The sequence below is a fragment of the Calidris pugnax genome, unplaced genomic scaffold (genome assembly GCF_001431845.1).
Source record: "Calidris pugnax isolate Ruff unplaced genomic scaffold, ASM143184v1 scaffold161, whole genome shotgun sequence".
Classification (NCBI taxonomy): domain Eukaryota; kingdom Metazoa; phylum Chordata; class Aves; order Charadriiformes; family Scolopacidae; genus Calidris; species Calidris pugnax.
Window position 1 is genome coordinate 922246 of NW_015090955.1, and position 24527 is coordinate 946772.

Sequence of the window (24527 nt, forward strand, 5' to 3'; positions counted from 1 at the left end):
AGATGCACGTGCCCCAGGAATAAACCCTGCTCTGGTAAAGTCAGGGGGACCAGAGGGGGTCGTGGTGGATTTTGCCAATAGCTCCAGGTTAACAGAGCACTGGGTGGCCCCTGGGAGTCAACCTGCGTCTTTTGGGAGAGCCAAGGGATGAGGAATCAACTCACTAGTAACCCCAGCAGGGCTGAGATGCACGTGCCCCGGGAATAAACCCTGCTCTGGTGAAGTCAGGGGGACCAGAGGGGGTCGTGGTGGGCAGGGAGCTGGAGAAAGGCAGAAAACAAGAGGTAGGTTTTGCTCGAGAGCTAAAATAGTCCCTATCTCCACTAGCTCTACTCAGAAAAAAAGGAAAACGATTTGGTGGAAAGCATATTCCTCCTCATGAAACTTTGGAAGGGAATGCAGGGGATGCTTCCCCCCCATGGGATGGTTTCAAAGGAAAGATAATTGTCTCAGAAGGAAACACCCTTTCTCATGTTCCCACATTTCCCCAGTTTCCCAGCTCCCTGCAGCTTGACAGTTTGCAGCTCTTACACTCACACTTCCCTTCTTACCCATCTCTCCTCAGCGGAGGAGCCAAAACCCCTCTGCCTGTGAATCAGCTGCATTTCCTGTGGTTTGTCCTCAGACAAAACCGGAACCGGGGCCTTCCTCCAGCAGAAAATAAAAGATTAATAAAAAAAATAATAAAAAAAACCAAACCAAAATAATTGTCTCAGAAGGAAACACCCTTTCTCATGTTCCCACATTTCCCCAGTTTCCCAGCTCCCTGCAGCTTGACAGTTTGCAGCTCTTACACTCACACTTCCCTTCTTACCCATCCCTCCTCAGCGGAGGAGCCAAAACCCCTCTGCCTGTGAATCAGCTGCATTTCCTGTGGTTTGTCCTCAGACAAAACCGGAACCGGGGCCTTCCTCCAGCAGAAAATAAAAGATTAATAAAAAAAATAATAAAAAAAACCAAACCAAAATCTGGAACTTGTATTTCTCCCTGGGAACACCACTGACTTCTAGTAATGAGTGAGCTTTTGGCTGAAAAATATCCACTCTCAGCTTCTCCTCCTCTTCTTCCCATCAGCTTCTCAAAAACCAAAATCTGGAACCTGTATTTCTCCCTGAACACCACTGACTTCTAGTAATGAGCAAGCTTTTGGCTGAAAAATATCCACTCTCAGCTCTGGAACTTGTATTTCTCCCTGGGAACACCACTGACTTCTAGTAATGAGTGAGCTTTTGGCTGAAAAATATCCACTCTCAGCTTCTCCTCCTCTTCTTCCCATCAGCTTCTGCAAGTCACAGTCCCCCTGGTGCCTCCACTGCCCTTGGTCTGCTACAAATTAGGGCGGGTAACGAAGCTCCTGGCAATTGCCTGGGTTTCACCGGGCTGGGCTGGAGATGGTGGGGCTGGTGAAGGACTTTGCACCAGGATGAAAGCCACCCATCACGGAGAACAACTCATCTGGGCTCCTGCAAAGCCGTGGTACCAACAGAGGGTGGAGGGATGCAGGCTGTGTCTGGCAGCATCTTGGCTTGAAGCAGCGTGAAGGCAAGAAGCGGAGATGGGGAGAGCGAGGGGCTCTGCTTCACCCCTGGGGTTTGGGAGGGCTCTTCTCCTCTCTTTCCTTCAAGAGGGCTGAGGCAAGGGCAGCTCTGGCCACGGACTCTCGGGAGAGATGCTGCAGAGGTCCCGGTGCCAGCCCACCAGCTCGGAGGAGGGTTTAGAGGGTCAGGCATCCTTAAGAGAGCAAGCCTCCAAGCAGATGGATTCAAAGGTGGTTCAGAGCCTGCAGATCAGCACACGGGAGGCTCGTGTGGAGAAGGAAGGCTGCAGCATTTGGGCAGGGACTAAAATTCCTCCGTTATTTTAACACGGGGCTTCTCTATTTGGCCTCAAGTGCAAAGGCTTCCTTAGCCCATCCCTTCCTTCAGCCCCGGGTGCCCCTGCTCTGCCTGTGAAGCTCTGAAGGCACGCTGTCATCTCCAAGGGGTCTCACAGACCCCCCTCTGGGGTGACAGAGGGGCTGAGGGAGCCCAGCACCGTCTGGATGTGATGGGGTTTGGTCCCAGCCTCCGACTGGCCCGGCTTGGTGCCTCACTGGGCTCGAGGCAAAGCATCCTCCTGGTCGTGACAGTGGGGTTGGCCCTTCAGACCATCAGTTCCAGCCTGGATTTCCTTTGGTCCACGAGATGAGCACGTATCTGGATGTGATAGGGTTTGGTCCCAGCCTCTGACTGGCCTGGCCTGGTGCCTCACTGGGCTCGAGGCAAAGCATCCTCCTGGTCGTGACAGTGGGGTTGGCCCTTCAGACCATCAGTTCCAGCCTGGATTTCCTTTGGTCCACGAGATGAGCACGTGGTTAGATGTTCACCTTTGCCAAAAGACATCTGAGGTGGCCAAAGCCAGGAAGGAACCTCAGGAGATCAGCGACCCATGGCTCGCAGCAAGGGCTCAGCAGTGATTCAGGGCTGGGAAGAGGGAGCCAAGCGAGGACTGGGCAAACTGAGCTGGCACTGGGGCCACCTGCTCTGGGAACAGGGCTGGGAACCAGAGGAAACCAGGATCAGAGAGAACTGCTGTAGCTGGAGGTGCTGCTCTGGTTAAAAATAAATAGCATCCTACTGCGGGCAGCTGGTAGGTACCCTCCCGGGGCAAAATACCAACTGCTGAGCACAGGATTTTGCCCGGGCTGTTTCCCTTTGGCAGGGCTTGCTCTAATAAACACGCACTGTCCCCGCAGCAGAGGAACTGAGCTCCTTGGAGGAGTTTCCTTGAGGACGTGTCCCTGCTCCTGCGCCCTTGGGGAAGCTGCCCGAGCCTCTCTCCTCGTCCTCTTTTACACGCTGCTTGGGTTGTAGCACAGCAGGTTGAACTCCAGGTTTTCATCCCAGTGCCGGAGCAGGACGAAGAGCTGCTGGGCTGCGGCTTTCACCGTGGCCAGGCTGTATCCCTCGGGGAAGTCCTGTTGGCTCAGCCACAGGCTGGCCTTGGCAGCCACCAGCTCCCACTCGATGAAGTAGGAAGCCGAGCTGTGCTCCAACCAGGCCAAGGCCACCGCCGTGGCCCACAACATCCCCTCTGGCTCCGTCTGCTGCTGCAACTCGATGTCAAAGAGTAAGGCCTGGACCTCTGAGCTCTCCGTCTCCGAGCCCCGGCCGCTGTCAGCTTGCTGCTCGGCCGAGGCCTGCGTGCTCTCTGGGGAGGAGAAGCGGCGGATGGTGATGGCTGGTGGGGAGAGCTCCTTCTCAGCTTTCAAGGCTTTGGAGATGCTTTCCACCGCGCTGCCCGAGAAGTGGCGAAGACGGCCAGCGTCGTCCCTGTCCCTGTGGCTGCTGGGCCGCTCCGGCACCGGCGTCGTCCCTGTGGCTGCTGGGCCGCTCCGGCACCGCGCACGGAGCAGTGTCTCTGTTGGTGGGACTCTTCCCGTGCGTGCCATCGGGAACCAGGAGCTGCTGGCCAGAGCTGAGGCTTTTGTGGTCCCCGGAGGGACTGGTCTTCTTGGTGCTGTAGGAGCTGGAGGGGCTGAGGGCCAGGCGGTGGCAGGCAAAAGGAGATGTCCACTTCAGCTTCTCCATGGGGATGTTGACGGCGTCGCAGAAGGCCAAGTTCATGAGAAAGGCACCACAGGCCAGCTGCAGAGACGCCTGCAAGAAGCAGTAGGCACATAGAGAACCTCTGAGATAGCAACCACTCTCAGGAGGTTCAGGAAAAAGGCATGCATGGGTGGAGCAGACTCCATCTGCTCCATCTCTGAGCAGACCACTGGACATGACCGTCAGAGACAGGATCTGGGGGGAACCTCCTGCCCTCTGCTCCCCTGCAGTAACCATGCAACCCCGGCAAGACCTGGCAACGAGCTGCTCACCAGGGGAAGGTAGTCTATGTTCTCATTGTCACCCTCGGAGCTGGCTTCGCTCACTCTGGTTGGAGATTTACTCATGAAGCCTTTGGCGGCTCGAGTCAGCAGCCTGGTTTTATTGAAGGTCAGCCTGCAGGAGGAGGGGAAGGTGGCCATTACCTCCGTGCCCCTCCTGACACCCACCCTCCCCACCCAAAGCCATCCCTGGTCCCCAGACATTGGCATCATGCTCGGTCTCAGCTCCAACCCCCAACCCCAGGGTGTCCCTTCCCCTCACTTGTGTTGGCATCAGACCCACAAGGGTGCAAGACATCTGCTAAGGTCAGAGAAAGGCTGAGCTGGCCCATACCTTGCAGCAAAGAGGCTCTCGATGGATTTTTGGGCTTGTGCAGAGGTAGCAGACAGGCTCTGTAACGGCCCTGGGAAGACACACAAAGCTGGGGGTAAAACGAGGTGCTACAGGAGACTGAAAGGGAACAGAGTCTACGTGCTGGGACATGGGGTGGCTTGTTCTTCTGCTGAGTCTTTGGCAAAATCCTTCCTCTCCCCGAAGGAGTCAGGTCTTGTGCACTCAGGCCCAATTTTAGGTCCTAAGGTTTTACCAAAACCCCCAAAACTCAGCAGAAGTATTTGGTGAAGGGCCCAAATCACAGGCTCGATGGACCTGCAGCCCGGCAAAGTCCCATCAGCTCTTTCCCCCTACCTTCGGGGAGACCGCAGCGCTCCCAGCCTGAGGAAGAAGGGGTGCTGCAGGGCGACAGGCTGCTCTCCTCTGCATCTGCAAGGGAGGAACCACGTCAGCAACACCACCCAGCCCAAACTGGCATGGCCGCCCTCCCTCCCCGTGGCATTATCAGGTTAATGAGCCTGATCAGGGCGATTTTAATTCAGACCCGACAACGCCAGACAAGGTCCGATCCAACTCGTCTTCATTAGCGGAGGATTTGGTGACAAGCAAGTGTCTCACATCCCCTTTGCCTCTAATTACACCCGGTCTCATCCCTCATGTTATCTGTGCTACGGCTGCCAATTAACTTCCAAGTATCGTCAGCAGCCGCTGCCTGCGATTTGGGAGTTTCAGGGGAAATTGCAGCTTCTTCCCCATTGAAGGAGATGGACTCCAGCCAGACACGTGTCTGGTGAGCACCATATTCAAAGAGAAAGGCAGAAAGGAAAAAAAAAGGACCAGAGAAGATGTCCCTTCATAGACTAAACCACTAAGAAAGGAGACAAAAAGCCCAGGGAATCTTACTCATGCCGTAAAATCCATCGTCTCCATTCTGACCACAAGCTGACTGGGGACGTCCAGGGGAAACACCACGATGTCTTCTGTTTCCTGAGCTCAGGCTCCTCTGGCGGTCTTGCTTGGATGCTGCCCCTTGGCATGAGAGAAAGGAATTGCCAGCATTAGAGAGGGACTGGCACACACACGATGGCAACAAAACCCACAGAATGACGAGTTTGGTCAACTCTGGGCATCCAGACCTAAGAGTAGACCTTTTGCCTGGCCATGGGGAAGAGGTTCTTGCCACCAAGAGCAGCAGGCATGGCGTTAGGTTCGGCCATGGCCTTAGGTATATAGGTCTGGTACTGAATTAAGCCATGGCTTCATAGGGTTTGCCCTGAGCAAGGTTTGTCAGGTGAGAAAACCTCCCAGGACAAGGTTTTACCCCTCCATCAAGGTGTTACCCGTGTGGGTGTACTCGACCACGGTGGGCAGGTAGGCGTTGGTGCTCAGGTCCACCGGCATGAACGCCGTGTACTTGCTGATGACGTTGCAGGCCTTGCTGGTGTGGACAGCATTGACCTGGTACCGCCGCCCGGACCCTGCCACGGGAGAGACACCAGGGTTAGAGTCCCACGTGCCCCATGGGCTCCATCCACCCTTCAGACCAAGATCTCAGACCCACCTACATGCTTGGACTTCACGCCCAGCAGGGACTGTGTCCCTCTTGGCTCTTAGATGCCTGCTGCATCTTCTGCTCTTATTTTCATAGAATCATGGGATCATAGAATGGTTTGGGTTGGAAGGGACCTTAAAGATCATCAAGTTCCAACCCCCCTTGCCATGGCCAGGGACACCTCCCACCAGACCAAGGTAAGATGCACTTTATGGAGCAGAAGTTTGACAAGACCCAGGGACAGAACAGAACAGAAAAGCGATGCACAGCTGCTGTTGGACCCTCTGAGTTTGATGCCACCTCCCAGCTCCAGGTGACCAACTCCTTAAAAATAACCAGTCACCCAACATGTGAAGCAGAGGAGCACGAAGGAGCATGAACTCAAGCGCGTCGCTGCGCAGCAAGGATGCAGAAGCAGGAGAAAAGTGCAAGGCAGCTGGAGGGGGCTGTCGTTGGGGAACTACATTGAGACATTGCCTGATATTTCCCCCACTGCTTGACTTGAGAAGCTGCTGGGAAGCCCACCCCGAGGCAGGGCAGGGTCTGCCTGTAGTTACCGTGCTCGATTTCACACTCCTTCTCAGCAAGCTGCTCAAAGTCCCGGATCACCGACTTGGCTGCCAGGTGGTGGAAGGTCTCGCTCCACAGGTCTGCGTCGCCGTCCGCCTGGCTCTCCCGCTCTTGGAAGAGAGGGAGGATATCAAAGGCCACTTCCCACTGCACGGGCTCGTTGCTCCTTAGCCCTTTCACCACCGCCTTGCAGAAGGTCCTGGGGGAGTGTGGGGAGCCGCGGGCGGCGCTGAAGTCGAAGTCCTGGGGCTCCCAGTCAGAGGAGGTCTCCGTTTCAAACGTGAAGGAAGGATGCTGGGCAGACTCTGCAGAGAGGGGAGAGGTGGATAATTAATCGCATCCGTGGGAGCTGAATTCCCCACTGCCACCAAGAAACCGTAATTAATACTTCCTAATTTTCACCCGGTGGCACAAGAACGTGACGGAAATGGGAAACCCTGGCACGGACAGGTGAGGGTGGCCGTGCCTCCCTCTCTCCCCAGTTACCCAGATCTCCGGGGCTCCGGCTATCCGAGGAGGACCGCAGGCTCGTGCTGGCATCAAATGGTCCCAAGCCCCTTCCTGGAGACACTTGCTGCAGCCCCTCCATCACCGGCGAGGAGTCGGGGTCGTGGCAGAAGGACATGCAGCCCCGGTGGAGCAGGGACGGCCGCCGGGCGCCGGCACCACGGATCCTTGTGGCAGAGACCAGGGAGTTGGCTGCAAAGGGCTGAGAGCAGAGCAAATATTAGGGCTGGAGCCAGCTGCAACCCATGGCACGGACCTGCTCTGTCCCTTTGGATCCCATCAGCCCCATCCCAGCGTGAGATACAACCATGCAAACATTCGGGTCCCTCTCTGCTCAGCCCCCGCTGGGATCCGTGCCCAGACAGACCCCCCCCCCACCATCAGACCTGCAGAGTGTCCCCAAGGGACCCCGGCCCCAGGGGCTCCTTCCCCAGACAGGCAGAAGGTGAAATATGAGTTTCATCCCTCCAGACATTTTAATGACTTCACTTGGGAACCAAAGGAAAGAAGACAGACAGAAAGATCAAGGACCAGTTGCTTAGTAACGAAAGCAGAGAGGCGCAGGGGATGGGGAGAAGGGAATTTTTATCTTTTTTTTTTTTTTTTTTTAATTAAAAAAAGACTGTTTCTCCACTTTCAGAAGACACAGTTTCCCCCACCAGCATCTCCGGTGCCACATACCGCATAGATGTCCCCCTCCATGGCGAGCAGAGACACCGAGCTCTGGCTGTTTCTATCCCTGTCCCCAGGACAGTGGGAAGGTCCCCCCAAAATGGACAGTCTCTCTGTCTTCCCAGCACAGCACCAGTCAGGGACAGAGGTGGTGGATTGCAGTGATGGATGGAAAGATGCTTTTCCTGGGTGGCAGGCAAGAACCTGGCCTCCATCACCGCTGAATTTTTGATGCTCTATGAAACCACCAGCAAAAATCGGGAGGCAGGCAGCTCCAGGAGCTACTTTCCGAGCTAGGGCTGAGATATTTAAAAGCAAGCCTGTCACACAAGCCCCTGCCAGACCCTTTCTATTCAAAACCTGCTCCTTCTCCTGCCCGAGGTCTCCTCCCAGCCAGAGGAAGCCGGTTGGGAACGGAGCTGGGGGTTTAAGCTGCCCATCGCAAGTGCTGACCTTTCCTTCCCAGCACGGCGTGCGAGGAGACAAGCTGAGGGCTCACGTTCACACCCCTGAAAATGTCAAGCCCTGGCAGCAGGACTGGGAGCTGGGAGAGCCGCCGGGAGCCCTCGCAGCACGAGGGATAGCAAAACCAGGCTGCAATTAATTAAGACCAGGATTCATGCTGTTAACCGTTTACTGCCTTCCAGAAGGGAGTCGTTTCCAGCCCTGCCTTCACACTGAGCATCCCGTGGGCAGGAGGATGCTCTGTGGACCTTCGGGATGCAGGCAAGGTCACTGGTACCCCTAAAATGTACCATTGCTCACCCTTCATCCAGCAATGCTGCTCACCACCCTCACTGAAGGGTAAAGGTTCTTCCCAACGGAGCCCTGGCCCCTCTTCCCCTTCGCCCCCACTGAGCATCCCGTGGGCAGGAGGATGCTCTGTGGACCTTCGGGATGCAGGCAAGGTCACTGGTACCCCTAAAATGTACCATTGCTCACCCTTCATCCAGCAATGCTGCTCACCACCCTCACTGAAGGGTAAAGGTTCTTCCCAACGGAGCCCTGGCCCCTCTTCCCCTTCGCCCCCTCATCTCAGCTCCAGCCCCCCATCACCCAGCCCATCTCTAACCCGCAGCAGCAGAAGAGAAACCAAAGCCCCCGACATCCCGCTCCGAGTTTCCATGGGAACAAAAGTGCTGCTGGTCCTCCCAGCCCTGCAGATGCTGATTGCAGAGCAGAGCATCCTGGCGATGCCAAGGATGGGAGAAAACCCATCTTCTAGAGATCAGCTGGAAAAGCGTCCCAAATTTCACCTGCTATTTGCAGCAGGAGGGGGACAGAACACTGTCCAGGGGATGTATCATCACACAGGTCCATGTCTCAGCCCGACGCTGGGTATGGGCTGTGGTTCCAGCTAGAGCAGTGGGGAATCTGCTTCAGGACTGACTTTCTTGTCCCCTGCAGGGCACAGATGTGCCACCACCCTAGGAGGAGTTTGCCTGGATGGGGAAATATGAAGGAAGCAGCAGCCTGGGGGTCAGATGAGCAGCAAGGGCCACTTGGAGGAAGGGGAGAGGCATTATTTATCATGGAAAAGCTGGGCTCCAATGGGGAGGAACTGCTATAGGGTGTCAGGATGGGAGCCTGCTCCCTGTCTGGCTTGTTTTCTACATGTTTGTGATGTGCTGCAGCACAGAGCATGGGCACATATCTATCTATCTATCTATCTATCTATCTATCTATCCATCTCAGGACTAGTGTGAACCAGGCTCTTCCCCTTATGCATCTGAGACTTCCCTGCTGCTGGACTAGTGTGAGCCAGGCTCTTTCCCTTATGCATCTGAGACTTCCCTGCTGCTGCAGGCTGCAGGCAAAGCCTCTCTGGGCACCACATACCTGGAAATCCACCTGCCAGGGCTCGGGGCTGACCTGCTGCAGGTCCTGCAGGTGGGTTTTCCGAAGGGGGTTTTTCACCAGCGCGGTGCCGGGGTCGCTGGCCGTCGGCACCTTCTTGCAAGGCTCATGGTCAGCGATTTGGGTGGTGCTGTAGGCTCGTCTCCTGGAGGAAGCCTTCACGTCCATTCCTGCAGGGTGGGAGAGAGGATCAGCTCTGCTCCAGAGCAGAACCAGCCAGCACCATCCACCCTTGGAGCCAGCAGGGAGCCCACCCCTCTGGTCCTCCCAGGGCTGAGGGGGACACGCTCAGCCCTGCAAGGTTTTAAGCAAAGCAACTAAACCGCAAAAGGAAATAAGAGCCTACATTCAAAACTCTTGGGGAAGTGGGGAGAGCAGATTGGGGAGGTTTTGTCTGAGCGGTTTTCAGCCAGAAAAAGCCTGACTGCGCTTCCCCAAACCTCCCTGGAGAAGACAAAGGGTTTACTAATGAAATTTCATTAGCGCAGACATTCTCCTGTCAGAGCAAGAGTAAAATTTCATTTGGAAAGGCATGATTTCTCATTGCTTTTGACAAGGTTGAGGGGATGCACAGCACAGTTCCTCTCTGAATATAAGCGAAGAACACCCCACGAGTGACAGAGGCTTCCTTGTCACCTGGAAATGCAACCAGATTTGGGGTGCAACCAGCTCTGGGGTGCAACCAGCCGCTTTATGCTGCATGTTGCTGACACAAATACCCAGCCGAACCATGATGGTGAGGCGTGACACCCTAGAGACAGGGCTTTGGGTCCATTTCCCCCTTTTCTGACCTTGAATTGCAACTTAAGGGCTTGCAGGGAAACGACTGCTTCACAGGTGCAGGGATAGTCTTAGCTGGGCTCAATTCCTCTCCTTCTCCACACACTGGAGGGCAGCTTGGGAAGCTTGTAAATAACTACGTGGCCAAAACTAAAGCTGCTTTGAAAATCTCCGGGGAAGCCAGTTCTCCAGGGCTTCCCTTGATTTCCTGACAGGTTTGGATAAAACATCCAAACCAAACAGACTCGCTCAAGCCTCGAGAGATCTGTCATCCCTCCTGCAAACCCCTCCGGCTCTTTGCAGAGATACAGCCGAAGAGACTTATTTGTCAGACAAGCAAATTGGCAGAGCAGCGACAGAAGCTTGATTAGAAAGACAGGGGCATCACACCCACGCTTGTACAGAGGGAAATCTGACCGGTGTCCGTGTCCGATTCTCCCCCGGGATCTCTGCCCACCACCAGGTGATCGGGGGCACGCTCAGTGGGGCAGCAGCCCTCCGAGTCTCTGGAGTGGTTCCAGCTCTCCACCCCTGCTCCCTCCTCCTGGGAGTGAAAGAAAACGGAGCTGCCCGACTCCTGGGACCGCATCATGCTGTAACGTCGCCTCTTGTCCTGGGGGGAAAGCAAAGAGATGGAATGGGTCCTACCACCGCGTCCCTCAGCTGAAAGGAACCACTGCTTGTGCACCAGGACCCTTATCACAGAGTCACAGACTGGCAGGGGCTGGAAGAGACCTCTGGAGATCATCCAGTCCAACCTCCCACCAGAGCAGGGTCACCTGGAACAGGCTGGACAGGAAGGTGACCTTGTGGGTTTGGAACATCTTCAAAGAAGGAGACTCCACATCCTCTCTAGGCAGCCTGTTCCAGGGATTTGACACCCTCAAAGGAAAGTTTTTCCTCATGTTCAGATGGAACTTGCCATGTTCCAGTTTGTGCCCATTGCCCCTTGTCCTGGCACTGGGCACCACTGGGAGGAGCCTGACCCCATCCTCTTGCCACCCACCCCTTACATATTGATAAGCATTGATGAGGTCCCCTCTCAGTCTGCTCCTCTCCAGGCTGAACAGACCCAGGTCTCTCAGCCTTTCCTCAGCAGAGAGATGCTCCAGTCCCTGAGCATCTTCTTAGCGCTCTGCTGGACTCTTTCCAGCAGTTCCCTGTCCTTCTGGAACTGGGAATCCCAGAACTGGACACAGGACTCCAGCTGTGGCCTCACCAGGGCAGAGCAGAGGGGGAGGATGACCTCCATCTGCTGGCCACGCTCTTTTGAATGCCCCTCAGGAAACCATTGGCCTTCTTGGCCACAAGGGCACATTGGTGGCTCCTATTTCTCCCCGATGTCTCACCCACCCTCCCCTTTGAGGACAGAGCAAGAAGCCAAGAAGCACCTCCTGAAGAGGCACAAAGAGCCAAGGTGCCTGGTGATGCACATGCACACCGACAGCCCCCTGCTCCTGGGACAGCCCCACCAGCCTGCACCTCCTGGACTCACCGATCTGGGGTTGGAGATGTAGGGGGAGGTGTCACAGATGATGCCGTAGCCGACCAGCCGGTCACCAGGGAAGAGGCAGCTGGTGCTGACAGGGGAAACCAAGACCTCGGTGCTCTCGGGAAAGACCCACTCCACGGACACGTCACTCAGGACCGGCGCCATCGCCTTCTTCAGTGACTTGATCATCTGAGGAAGAACACAGAGGGGGAACGGTTACAGAGCAACTGGATGTCCCCTGTGCCACGGTGCACACTCTGTGTGTTGCAGGGAAGGGGAAAATCTCCCCAAACAAATAATCAGCTCATTCCTACCCTCTCCTGACCTTAGACGGGAGCCTGCTCCCTCTTAGACTGCTTTGACACTGCTCTGACACCCATCCCGTCACCCCCAGGCCCTTGGACCAGTTATACCAAGGGCAGCAGAGTATCACAGAATCACAGAATCGTAGTGGTTGGAAGGGACCTCAGAGATCATTGAGTCCAACCACAAAAAAAAAAAAAACAAAAAAAAAACCAAAACAACAAAAAAACCCAAAACCAACCACCACCCACCCCCTAAACACACAACAACAACAACCAAACCAAAACCATCACCCACCCACACAACATCCCACCACAAACCAATAATCTTGGGCACTAGAGCATGCCCTGAAGAGCCATGTCTACACGTTTCTTAAATACCTCCAGGGATGGTGACTCCACCACCTCCCTGGGCAGTCCATTCCAATGCCTGACAACCCTTTCAGAAAAGAAATGTTTCCTAATATCCAACCTGAACTTCCCCTGGTGCAACTTGAAGCCATTACCCCTTGTCCTATTGTCTGTAGCTCGGAAGAAGAGACTGACCCCTGCCCCTCTACAGCTTCCTTTCAGGTACTTGTACAGAGCGATAAGGTCTCCGCTCAGTCTCCTCTTCCCCAGACTGAACAACCCCAGCTCCCTCAGCCTCTCCTCGTAAGACTTGTGCTCCAGACCCCTCACCAGCCAGAGGTAGATATTGATACAGTGCAGGGTTGATCTCACACCACGTGTTGCCAGCCCAAAGCAAGGTGGCATCTCGCTCCAGTGCGAGGCAGCATCCCCTGCTCCCCTCCAGCACCCAGGAAAAGCTGCTGGGCTTCACTTCTCCAAGCCCCAAGCCCTGATACTCAGACGCCGACCGACAGCACCACTATTTTTGGTGCAGGTCCTTGCTGGCACAAGCCCCTGCTGGAGATCAGCGATGCTCTGCCAATTACACACGCGGAGAAGACCGATATCCGTGAATATCTCATGGACAAACCTACCAGGGAGCCATCCACGAGAGCTTCTCTGCACACCGGGGGAAGAGAACACCAGATTTAGAGGCAGAACAGCTCAACTGTTCTCTATTGTTCGCTGCTTTTTCACAGGCTCAGGAAGACACACCAGGCTGTGTTTTATAAGGCCATTAATTGATGCCTCAGACTGCTGAAGGCACCAAGCTGCACAGCCCGCAAAGCTCTTTATTAATAGCTCTATAAAAAAAAAACAACACAAACCTCCCTTCGCTGTCTTTGCTTTTAATTTACATCAGAAATGCTGATACTGTTCTGTCTTAGAGAGGTTTTTGTGTGCTCCAGGTTCCCGCAGAGGGTTGGGCTGCTGAACCCCTTCTTTTCACTGAATTTCACTGAATGTTTTAGAGTTGGAAGGGACCGTTAGAGATCAAGAATGTAACGGCCAGCTTTTTAGAGATATTTAGGAGCTAAAGACCCAATTCTCTCTGGGTTTAGTCATCCAACGGATGACGGCACAGGCAGTGTACTTTCACCGGGGGGACAGAGCCATTCTTACACCCAATTTAAGGCACATGGGTTTACTCAGTCTTCACGGGGAGAGTGGAAATTAAGAGGCTCCCCCCTTTGCTTTAAAGGTGGCTTAATAGGCAAAGCTATGGTGATGTATTCCTCTCCCTCAGACCCCGGGTGCTTCTCGCCCGAGCAACGCCAGGGCTGAGCCTGACTTCAAAACTAATTGGCTGCTTTGATGCCGGTTCCTCTGCCCTCGCCGGTGTCTGAGGCAGCAGCTCCCTTTGAAGCCAGAGCTGCTGTATCACGGCTATCGCTTCTCCCCGTCCCCACACAGAGGGTAAACACACCCTCCCACTCCCTCTGACAGCCGGAGATGAAGATGCTCTTTCATCCCCTCCCGCTCGCCCACCCGCCGCCGAGTGGGAGTTGGAAAAAGCAGCAACCAAGGATGGGGAACGAGACCCGTTAGTGAGCCATGGCCTCCCCCTCGCTGAACCACGGCATGGCCCTTGAGCCTCACGAGGTGGTCCCCCAGGGAACGGGCAGCCCCTACCTTGGGCTGCAGCCTCTCGCCCTCCGCCAGGAACTCGGCGATGCCCCTGGACACGGTGGCCAGCCCCCCAACCAGTCTCCTGCAGGCATTTGGCCCGATGCCGAAGCTGTAGCACCTGCAAAAGGGACAGGGAGAGTCAGGATCCTGGGGACAAAGCCATCCCAAACCCCACGCAGCTCACCCACTCCCTGCAGGCAGAAGATAACACCCCCAACCCCCCACCCCCAAGCTTTATCCCACTGCTGTGCAGTTGTCCAGCATGCCTGGAGGAAAATAAACCAGCTCCTCCTTTAGATGGATGGCAGAAGGGTTGGGAATGGGCATCTCTCTACACTCAGCAGACCTGCCCAGGCTGCACAGGCTGCCCAGGGAGGTGGTGGAGTCCCCATCCCTGGCTGTGTTTAAGGGCCGTTTAGATGCAGTGCTGAGGGACATGGTGTAGGGGAGGACTTTGTAGAGTAGGGGAGATGGTTGGACTCGATGATCCCAAGGGTCTCTTCCAACCTAGATGATTCTATGATTCTATGACCTCAAACCCCTTCCTCGAAGAGCAGCCTTCAGCTGCGACGCTCAGGACCTTCCCAGCAGGACCCCAAGCCTTCTCCTCCTCTGCAAACACAAACAAGCTGCTTTTGCTGCCAGTTCAGCTCTTATCCCTGCTGAGTGTTCGTGGTCAATAGCACTAAAGACCCAGTCATTTTCTCTGCTCACAATTAAAATAAACGTTTTCTCAAGGAAAGAGGATCCAGCCAGGCGAGGCTGCTCCCGCGGCTGCCGGCTCAACGAGGCAGGATTTGGTTTTGGCTGAGGGCTGCAGACCCAGAGCAGAGCTGGAACCTGGGCAGGGAGGGCAGGAGTGAGGTGGGGATGGATGCAGTAGGAAGCCAGGAAGGATGAGGATGGTGGGATACAGCCTTCAGGCAGGGCAGTGGATAGCTGAGGAAGAAACCATCTTTGGCAGCAAACTGCATCCGCACGAGGGGCTTTTCTCTCAGGGGTTTTTAATCCTGCAAATCTTAGGCCAGCCTCACACCCTCTTAAATCTTCTTTTGAGACAGGGGCCACACTGATTGCACTGAACCCACCACCATGCCTCTGTAAGAGCGAGGGACAGGTTGCCCTGTGCAGCTGGAAAGCAATTAAACCTCCACATAGTGAAAAAAGGACAGAGCATCTTCCCTGGTAGACCCTGAAGTCTGAGGGATGGAAGAGGAATAAGGTTTCCTTACATTTTTCTTATATTTCTTGCCCCTTAAAGAGGCAGAGGAGAAACCAGAGCAGCCTGTCATCAGAGCTGAGGAGCCAGGCTGGCAGCTCGATGCACAAATTAGCGGCTTTTCACATTGCTCTCGTTCAGCATATTCAATTCTGCGCATCCCCATCCTGGAAGCAGCTGGGGCCAGACCCAGATGTGCTTTAAAAAAAAAAACCAAAAAAAAAAGAAACCTAAAAAAAAACAAAAACCCAGCAAGGAAGATTGTTCGTGTGTCAATCTCTCCTAGCAGGAAGCATCAGACGAGAGCCTGTGAAGTTGTCAGCCCAATTATCCTGCTTTTGATTGTTTAAAAAGCATCTGAACTTCTGGGATCCGTTCCAAACCCTTTGAGGTTCTCCCATGGCTCATACCAGCAATCTCTCCTGCCTCTGCCTCTGAAGCAGGGACGTTTGTGAGACGGAGCCATGTTCAAGGAGAAACGTGTCCCCCACCATTCCAGGCGTGCGGCGCCGAGCCCTGCCACCCTCCCTACCTGGTGGAGCAGGAGTGGTTTCGTAGCAGCTCCAGGACCTTCCCCGTGTTGCTGATGGCCCCGTCCGTCAGCAGAAAGAGCAGTCGGGGGTGGCCCCTGTGGATGGGCTGCCGAATGACCCACTTCAAAGGTGACAAGATGTTGGTGCCACCCATGTCGGCCCGGATCCTCTTGATGCTCTCGCAGGCGATGGCCAAGCTCTCCTGCCCAAGGGAGCAGCAGGATCATCAGCCTCTGCACCAGCACCCTCCAAGCACCAAGGAATCGTGTCTCCCCCTTCACCCACCTCGCAGTAAGTCCGACTGGCAGGAAAAAGGGTCTTGAAAGTGGATCCGAACCCAATGACGTTGAAGAGACACGCTGGCATCAGGCTCTTGAGAATGACCAACAGAGCATCCTAGGGGGTGGGAAGCAAGCAGACATCAGGCACTCCAGGTCTCTCCATGGCTGCCCCAGCTTCACCAGTAAAAGCTCTGCCCAGGTCCCACCTTGCCACCACATCCTACTCCCCCCTGCATTTGGGGATGGCAATGCATGTGAAACCACCGCATATTACCCTGCCCTTTCCCAAGCCCCTTAATGATATTCGGGTCCCAAAACCATGAGGAAAATGGGGAGCCTTCAAAAAAAAAAAAAAAAAAAAAGAAGAAAAGAAAAGAAAAAGAGCTGAACAAATTTTTCTGTTTGTTTTTAACTGATTAAATTTGTGCTCGCAATACGGTACTGCAGCACGGAGCTAGTGGGTGAGAAGCAGAGTGTGAAATTGAGAAGTGCGACACGCAACGCATTTCAATGTCCAAACTTTGCAGAAAATAAACAAACAGCTCAAAGTTACACAAAAGGAAAAGCCTCCCCCATCCCCAATTCTCTTGTATTCATAGCTGGCATCAATTAAAATAACCGGGAGAGACAGATTTAAGCTATTTTCTTTACCAGAGGTGGTTATCTAACTTGCCTATTCCTGGTCTTTACATAAGGGGAGAACAATTTGAATTGTTTCAGAGTTCTGTGATGGCCACGGACAACTCCAGGACAGAGCTTGAGTTGGCAGCACCTGGGCAAAGAGCTGCCCAAGGAGCTCCTGAGCTTGCAGGGGCAGCGGGAGCAATTAGGGTGGCAGGAGAAGGAGGCCTAAATTGCTTTAAATTAAGCAAAGTGCTGGCAGCGTTCGGGAGCAGCTCAGTTCTTTATCTGCTGATACAGGCAGACTCCTGCCAGTCTGCCTAGGGCAGCAGAAACCCTAGAGCCAGCCCCAAGAGAAGAGCTGCCAAGGTCAAAGGAGCCAGAGGAGCCTCCTTGCTTCGTCACGCATGGTGGCAAAGACCGAGTGACACGTAGAGAAACCCCCAGCCTGGGAAGAGCCACCAGGAGACGGGTGGCAGCTCAGTCCAGGTCCCAACCCCCCCGTAAGACTCAGCAGAGCTGGAGCACGGCAAAGCAGGGAAATAACGTAGGAGAACAGGGCTGCCCTTTAAGAGGCTCCAGGGGACTTTAAACCAAGCTGTTATCTCAAACCTACGAGAGGATATTTATACCTCTGCTCCCCAGATGGCTCCTGGGATGCCGGCTCTTCCAAATCTCGACGCTGACACCCCACCTCAGAACTTATTACAAAGAAAAAAAACAGGTTTCTGAAGATTTTTTCCCCGAAGTGGGCAACTGATGCCGGTGTTCTGTTTCAGCGAGCGGAAAGATTTATTGCTTCTTGTGGTAAATATTGATCCTGATCCTGTTGCGCTCAATATCTATATGGCAGCTCAATAAGGAGAGATGTTTGCCTCCAGAGAAGTCAATTCCCAGTTATTAGTCTAGTTTTGCCAGTGAGGCCACCCGGTGCGGGCACCGTCATGGGCCTGGCTCTTCTCTCTGGCTGCATCAGGGTGGGGAAGGAACCAGCTGCAGGAAATTTAAACCCCTGAACTTTCCACCCCAACTGCTTTGTCCTCCTGCTCGGCAGTGAACCGTGTCCTCCCATCCCCTTCCCAGCTGCATCTCTGCCAGTGCCACTGCTCCACAGCTCCAAGCCCTGCCACCTGGCTTGCCCAGCACCCTGAGGACGACACAGGTATCTCCATCAAGCATAATCCACCCAGACCCACCAAGAACAGGGACTGCCAGGAGCTCCCTGATATGTGCAAGTCATAAACAAGGATGAGGGACTCAAAAAAAAACCAGTGGTTTTCTCCCTTGAGGTATCTATCTCCTCCAAAATCTCTGGTAACTCCCCTGAAATATTTTTCCAGCAGGGGGACAGCCTTTTTTCCTGTTTTTACAAGCCTCCCAGTTCAGGACCTGTCAGGGACCCCATTCCCATGGGACAAAGTGGCCTCCATGGAGGCTGCAGAGAACACAGTGCCCAAACCTGGCCAGACCTCTTGGAGAAGGGCTCTGTCCCTGCAGGGTCCCCATCCCCATGGGACAAACCAGCCTCCGTGGAGATGACAGAGAATGCAGTGCCCAAACCCAGCCGTGCTGGGGGTCGGAAAGCAAAACTCTGGCCGGGGACAGAGATGCCTCCTGATTCCCAGGCTGCAAAACGTGCCGAGGGAAGGAGGTACAACCTCAGAGATATCCCAGCCCCTTTGGTGGATGCAGGGACAGGGGACAGCCTCCCTATCCCAGGGGAACTGTTACAGCCATTCTCGGGCTCCCTGAATCCTGATCCTTGTTGCTGGAGGTGGCTGTCCTCCAGCAGTTCCCATGGAAACCGGAGACAGACGGGTAAGGAGATGGGCTAGGAGATGCTCCCTGCTGCTCATCCTGGGTGGCAAGTCCTGCAGAGAGGGGTGCAGCCTTACCCGGGGGAGCATTTGGGTCCAAATCTGGGTGACACTTGTCTTTGGTAGGAAAGGGTGTGAGCAGGACACCTGGGGACACACCAGCTCAGTGAAGCTATCAGATATCTAAATGCAACCCAAACCCTCAGATGATGCCTGCCTCTGTAATTCCCTCACTGTCCTCAAAAAAGTTGCATGGGGCAGCACAGACCCATGGCCCGCTCAGGAGAATGTGATGTTCATCAAACCATTAGGGCTTACCTGGCCCCAAAAACCAAGACAGAAACTTTCCAAAAGAGCTTTTGCCAAAGACTGCAGCTTCTAACCAAGACCCACCAGCTGGCCAGCGCTGTGACACCAACCTGGCCTCCAAAGCGCATTAGGCAGGGATAATTAAATAGTTACCAGAGTGATTTCCCCATCTTTGCTGGACAGAGTGGTCCCCGGGAGGCTGGGGGCAGGAACCTCTCCAGGTCCTTCACACAGTGGCACAAAGCCAAGCCCAGCTCTCATGGGGCAACCTGCAGCTGGGTAAGAGTCATATCTGGCAGGGGAACCCCAGACCCACAGAAGATCATGACAAGGCCTTTCTACTGCCCCTCTTTTTTTATCCAGAGGTCTCAACACACCTCCCATAAGCTTCCACCAGACCGCTGGTGTTCACTTGTGTTTGAAAAGGGGATGCATCATGTTCAAACAACTTCGGCGGGTGCACAGAGGTGTCCATTAACAAAATGTTTCCTAATCCCTGGTGAGCATGGTGCCCTGAAGCTTTCCCTGGAGGTCTCCTCACTAGGAAGCCCTCCTGGAGGCAGGGAGAACTGAAGAAGGGATGGACAGGACACCAGCAAGAGGGGGGAAAGAAAACATTTGATGTGCTGATAGAAGGAAGAGGAACAGAACGGGGGAGAGTCAGCTTCCCTGCAGGTACCTAACAAGCCACACGGTTGAGATGACTAAAGCTACAGCCTATAATTACCCCCCATCCCCTCATAATGAACACTCATCAGCACTCAGCAACCCCCACTGCTCTCTAATATTCATCCCTCACTGGCACGCAGGCACTTCCCCTCCTGCGTGGTACCTTGACACGGTTGATGTTCACCCCGCTCATGCTTCTGCTGCGGTCTATGAGGAAGATAAACTCTCCTTGGGCTTTCTGGAGGTCTGGCTGGAGGGTCCTCAAGTCAGGGCAGAAGTTGAGCATGACGACGGGGTGGTGGGGGATGTCCTTGTTCAGCCGCTTCCTGATGATTTCTGTCTGCAAGAAAGAAGGAGAGAGCTCGAGAGGTTGTTTTTTCTACCCCCTTCTCACTGTGTGCCCCAAAATGGAAATATGTGGCCTTTTGTGGGCTTGTTCTGGCCTTGGTGGTGACGACACCTGAGCTCAGGCTGTGCTGTGGGTTGTTCTGTCCGTACCCCCAGAGGAGATGCTCCGTGGGTGAAAAACCTGCCTCCTCCCAGCCCGTGTCACCCTTTGCCCAGGGGACAAAGACGGGCAGAAAGGCTAAACCAGAGCCCCCCTGCACGCACAGATGAGAGCCTGGAGAAGAAATCAAAAGATCCGGCCCCGCGCAGCTCGTTGCAACACCAATTCTCCAAACTTTTCATTACATCCCTCCTGAAAACGTGGTTCATTAGTGCAGCTCAGCACCACGCCGAGGCACATCGGAGGTGTCGTCCGGGGTCACTCCATAATGAAGTGGCAGACACAGCCCTCGGCGTGCCGTATTCACCGCTTCCGTACGTCCCTGCCGCCTCCGCTTTGCTGCTTTTTCTGCCCCTTTCTTTTATCATTTTTTCTTTGTATGGATTGAAAAGCTTTGCAAAGCCAACCCGGACACGGTTCGATAGGAACCGGTGTGATGTATGTCTCTGCACCGCACGCAGCTCTAATGGCTCTCTGCCTTCTGCCTCCTTCTATTTCAAGTATCAATCTCCATTAACAACGTGATGAAATTAAACTGGGAAAAAACCTCTGGTGATGGGTTTATAATCTGCTGCTGCCTGTCTATAAAGCAGTCCCGGGTTCACGGCCTCAGCTTGCAGTGAGTCAGCGCATCCCTGCTTTCGAGGGAGCTCCGGGACCCCACATCAGCACAACCCCTGGCCTTTCATCCCCGGGTCTGCATCAGGGAAACATCCACCTCAATAAACAGCTCCATCCTCCAGGGCTTTGTTCGCCTTTTCTTTTCACTTTCAAAGGCTGCTTGTTTCTTTGCTGGTTTCACCAGGAGTAAACCAGACCCCAAATAACCGGGTTTGTTTCCTCCAGCTGTGAGTCATATTCCTAGATCTACCAGCTAAGCCACCAGCCTTTATTTTACATAACTCACTATAACACACGAGTCCCTGTGGATCAACACACCCGTCCGCTTTCGGCTGCGCCGCCGGAGTGCTGCTCCTCTGACCTCTGAGAAAAGAGGGTTCCCATTCACAGGAACAAGCACCTCACTGTCACCACCCTCCTGCATGTCACTCTCCTGCTCCCAAGCATGAATTAATCAGTCACTGGGAAATAAAAGGGCTTTTTCCATCCCCGTTTTTCCTCCAGATGCCTGACATTATTTTCTTTAAGACCTTTCCCAGCACGGATGTTTATCGAATTGCAGGCTCAAATTGCTGCCTCTCTACCCAACGACCAAATTGTGGCTCTGGACCTTCCTGGGATGCTCTTGGGGACCCAAGACATAAAATCTCTGCGTGATGGGGCTGAGCCCACAGCCAGGATTTCCCACTGACTTCAGAGTGAATTTTACAGGCAAGGCTTCTGTAAACAGCCTCCCAGCAGCTGCTGCAGGTCAGCCAGAAAAGCGAGCATCTCATCAGCGCCGTCTCTTCTCCTCACCTCCCCTCCCCTCCGTTCCCCTTCACCCGTTATCCAATTACAGTAAACTAATCAGATCTTGTCTGAGTGGCCGCGAGTGGATTCCTGTGTGCATTCATCCCCCCACACACCCTGCTAGCTGACGGGCATGCGAGGCTTTTGCATAACAAACCCAGGGACGACAATTAATTATCATTCACTGCTGAAATTTCTGGGCTAATTCATTTAAGCTGCGAGGTGCCCCATGTCTGAGCAGCAGCAGTTCTAGCCCATAATCCACCCCACATATTGGGGGCATTCTCCCTGCTTCTTGCCCTTCTCCGTACAGTCGCTTCCCCATCCTCCTGGGGCAAAGAGGTGGGTTCCCTGCAGGGAAATGACTCTGGAATGATCCTCCCCACACACACACACTTAGATGATTTGACGTGCTAAAGACACAAAAATAATTAGAGAGCCATCTGAGCCCTAGTGTGGGAGTTTCATGTCGTTCCACCTGCCACACGCTGAAGACAATTAGAGGAGACGCCCGCCGCGCGAGCAAGCGCAGTCCCCATCCCCACGTTGGGCTGTGAGGGAAAAAGGGAAGGGCAAAAGGAACGAGAAAAGGGGGTTGATGTGTCTCCGGTGAAAGGGGAAATCACAGCAGCCCAGGGAGGCACCTCTGCAGCAGGTTCGGGATGTCTGCCAAGCTGCAGGGGGGAAAGAGCAGGCTCCGAGAGGTGGAGAATGAGTTTAAGGGGAAATGAGCATCCCTGGTCACACAGGAGAAGAGGGGTGCACGTAAAAGAGGGAGCTGACACAGTCAGCCTGGGGTGGTGGTGACATGGGCACAACGTGTGCCTTAGGGTGAAGAACGCCCACCCTGGCAATTCGGAGGGTTCCTCACGGATCCCAGACACACTGACTGATGTGGCAGCTCAGAAGTGCCAGGTTGTCACTCACTGCTTCAGAATTGCTGAAAGACGAGGCACAAATCCCAGAGCAGATATTTTTCTATTTGCTGATCAGCAGAACAAAGAGAAGTTTCTCCTACCTTGTCTTCAGCTCAGCTCATTATTCCAAGCAAAATCACTTATTTCTCCCTGACAGCTATCCAGAAACAGTAAACATTTACTGAGCAATTAAAAGAATATTTTATTCTATGTCATTGCAATAATTATAATACCCTTAATGCTGTAACAATGTACCTATCTAATTATGCTATGCTAGACTAGCACTAATTATACACACAATAACCATCTCAGAGCTGCTTCCACACTCGGTTTATCAGAAGCACTGCCGAATTTTTCCCTCTCCCTCCACAGAAGCCCCCCTCCGAGGGAGGATGACGCATTGTACTGGGCCAGTTTAATATCTGGGACTGGAAGCAATCAAGCAATCATTTACCTGCGTGGTTCCAGTCCCAAGGAAAGCCTCAGCCAACACCTGCAGCTTTTGCTTCTCACCTTTTTCTCGGCGCTGGGGTCTTTCTTTGTGCCTTTAATGAAATCGTTCTTCCCCTTCAGGTGTCGTTCATACTCTGCAGGTGTCATATCACCTTCTTCCATTAAGATATGAGGCATGTGGGGCTCTGGAAATGCAAGGAATCGGGTGAAAAAACCGCCTTAGCTAAACTTTAGGTTTGGCAGAGATGCAGGCACCCTCGGTGGTGAAAACAGAGCAACATCTCTGAGCTTGGGCAGCATGGACAACCTTGAGAAGGTCCAGGATTATCTCCTAGGAAGCCTAACCCTTGGCAATATTCACAAAACCAGAGCTCATCCACCTGTCTCCAGCACTAGGGAGGAGGATCCCAGGAAGGGGCGAGAGCAGCGGGGAGGAAGCAGAGCCCACCTACCACTTGGGTGGATCAAGATCTCCACGGGTCTGTCGAAGGTGTGTTTATTGGCCAGTGTGATCACGATGCTCTTGGCGGAGCGAGCAGAGGGGTCGGCGTCCGCTCGGATCTCGTGCGTAGGGCTCTCAACACCTGCCCGGGGAAACCATGGTGGAGTTAGGGACTGAGGATGGGGAAGAGCAGGGAGAAGAGACAAGAAGATGGCAGAGGACAGGAACCAAGCGGACTATGTGATGCTTTTGCTGTATCAACATCAGCCCCAGCACAGTTCACTTGCCAAAACAGACTCCCCGCTAGGGAGGCAGAGAAAGAGGAAGAATGTGGACACGGCCTTGAGGAGGTGATTACAGTATCATGGAATCATGGAATTGCCAAGGTTGGAAGGGATTTTTCACATCATCCAGTCCAACCATCAGCTTAACTCTGCCAAAAATCCATCACTAAACCATGTCCCCCAGCACCATGTCAACCCGGCTTTTGAACATCTCCAGGGATGGTGCCTCAACCTCTACCCTGGGCAGCCCATTCCAAGGCTTAATAACCCTTTCCGTGGAAACAGTTTTCCCAATATCCAATCTGAACCTCCCCTGGTGCAACTTGAGGCCATTTCCTCTTGTCCCATTGCCTGTTCCTTGGGAGAAGAGACTGAACCCCCTGGCTACACCCTCCTTTCAGGGAGTTGGAGAGAGCGAGAAGGTCTCCCCTCAGCCTCCTTTTCTCCAGGCTGAACACCCCCAGCTCCCTCAGCCTCTCCTCACAAGACTTGTGCTCCAGACCCCTCACCAGCTCCCTTGCCCTTCTCTGGACACACTCCAGCACCTCGATGTTTTTTTTTGTCATGAGGGGCCCAAAATGGACACACCAGCCTGATGTGGCAGGACAGTCCCGGCGCTCCTACCTGCCAGCAAGCACGGCCCCCGGATCTCCAGGTGGAAGCTGAAATCATACTCGAAGGGGTTGGTGGCCTCACTCTCCAGCAGCTGAGCCAGGCAGAACCTGCTCCCTTGCTCCGGGCTCCCCGATCCACAGTAATGCTTGTCCCTGCCAGTGAGATGAACCCTCATCAAGACTTTGCACATGTTCTTTTCCCCTGGGGAACTGCAGATCTGCTGGAGGTAAAGCCTGCAGCAGCTCTGCAGCCTCCTGCAGCAACAGCAGGCTTCTGCTCTGCCAGTCCTGCATCCCCCCACATCAATCCCAGCCAAAGCCCACCCCCATGGTTTTTCGTACGTTCGGAGCTGGTGGCTGGAAAGGCTGCTGGTGTTCTCCAGGCTGGCCTGGGGGACCCTGGGGACACACACAGCCGGGAGAAGGACCCTCACGGCCCCGCTGGGAAGCGTCTGCAGCTCAGAGGAGGTGCTGATGAAGATGGAGAGGTT

At 54.1% G+C, this 24527-nt stretch overlaps 1 protein-coding gene across 1 annotated transcript in view; it reads right to left on the bottom strand.

Moving 5' to 3' along the window:
- Nucleotides 1–2214: 2214 nt before the first annotated feature.
- VWA5B1 (von Willebrand factor A domain containing 5B1) overlaps nucleotides 2215–24527 on the bottom strand; it is a 33558-nt gene continuing 11245 nt past the window's right edge. Inside the window, exons 9-28 of the mRNA XM_014952034.1 lie at nucleotides 24379–24507; nucleotides 24047–24189; nucleotides 23149–23280; nucleotides 22757–22881; nucleotides 19569–19745; nucleotides 15994–16104; nucleotides 15708–15910; nucleotides 13960–14074; nucleotides 11636–11821; nucleotides 10558–10753; nucleotides 9343–9530; nucleotides 6811–7033; nucleotides 6312–6629; nucleotides 5524–5680; nucleotides 5106–5422; nucleotides 4557–4631; nucleotides 4203–4272; nucleotides 3860–3983; nucleotides 3355–3638; nucleotides 2215–3317 (exon numbers count right to left, since the gene is read on the bottom strand). Of these exons, the coding sequence (XP_014807520.1) occupies nucleotides 2831–3317; nucleotides 3355–3638; nucleotides 3860–3983; nucleotides 4203–4272; nucleotides 4557–4631; nucleotides 5106–5422; nucleotides 5524–5680; nucleotides 6312–6629; nucleotides 6811–7033; nucleotides 9343–9530; nucleotides 10558–10753; nucleotides 11636–11821; nucleotides 13960–14074; nucleotides 15708–15910; nucleotides 15994–16104; nucleotides 19569–19745; nucleotides 22757–22881; nucleotides 23149–23280; nucleotides 24047–24189; nucleotides 24379–24507 (3760 nt within the window). The 3' untranslated portion in view covers nucleotides 2215–2830. The remainder of the gene's footprint in view (nucleotides 3318–3354; nucleotides 3639–3859; nucleotides 3984–4202; nucleotides 4273–4556; nucleotides 4632–5105; nucleotides 5423–5523; nucleotides 5681–6311; nucleotides 6630–6810; nucleotides 7034–9342; nucleotides 9531–10557; nucleotides 10754–11635; nucleotides 11822–13959; nucleotides 14075–15707; nucleotides 15911–15993; nucleotides 16105–19568; nucleotides 19746–22756; nucleotides 22882–23148; nucleotides 23281–24046; nucleotides 24190–24378; nucleotides 24508–24527) is intronic.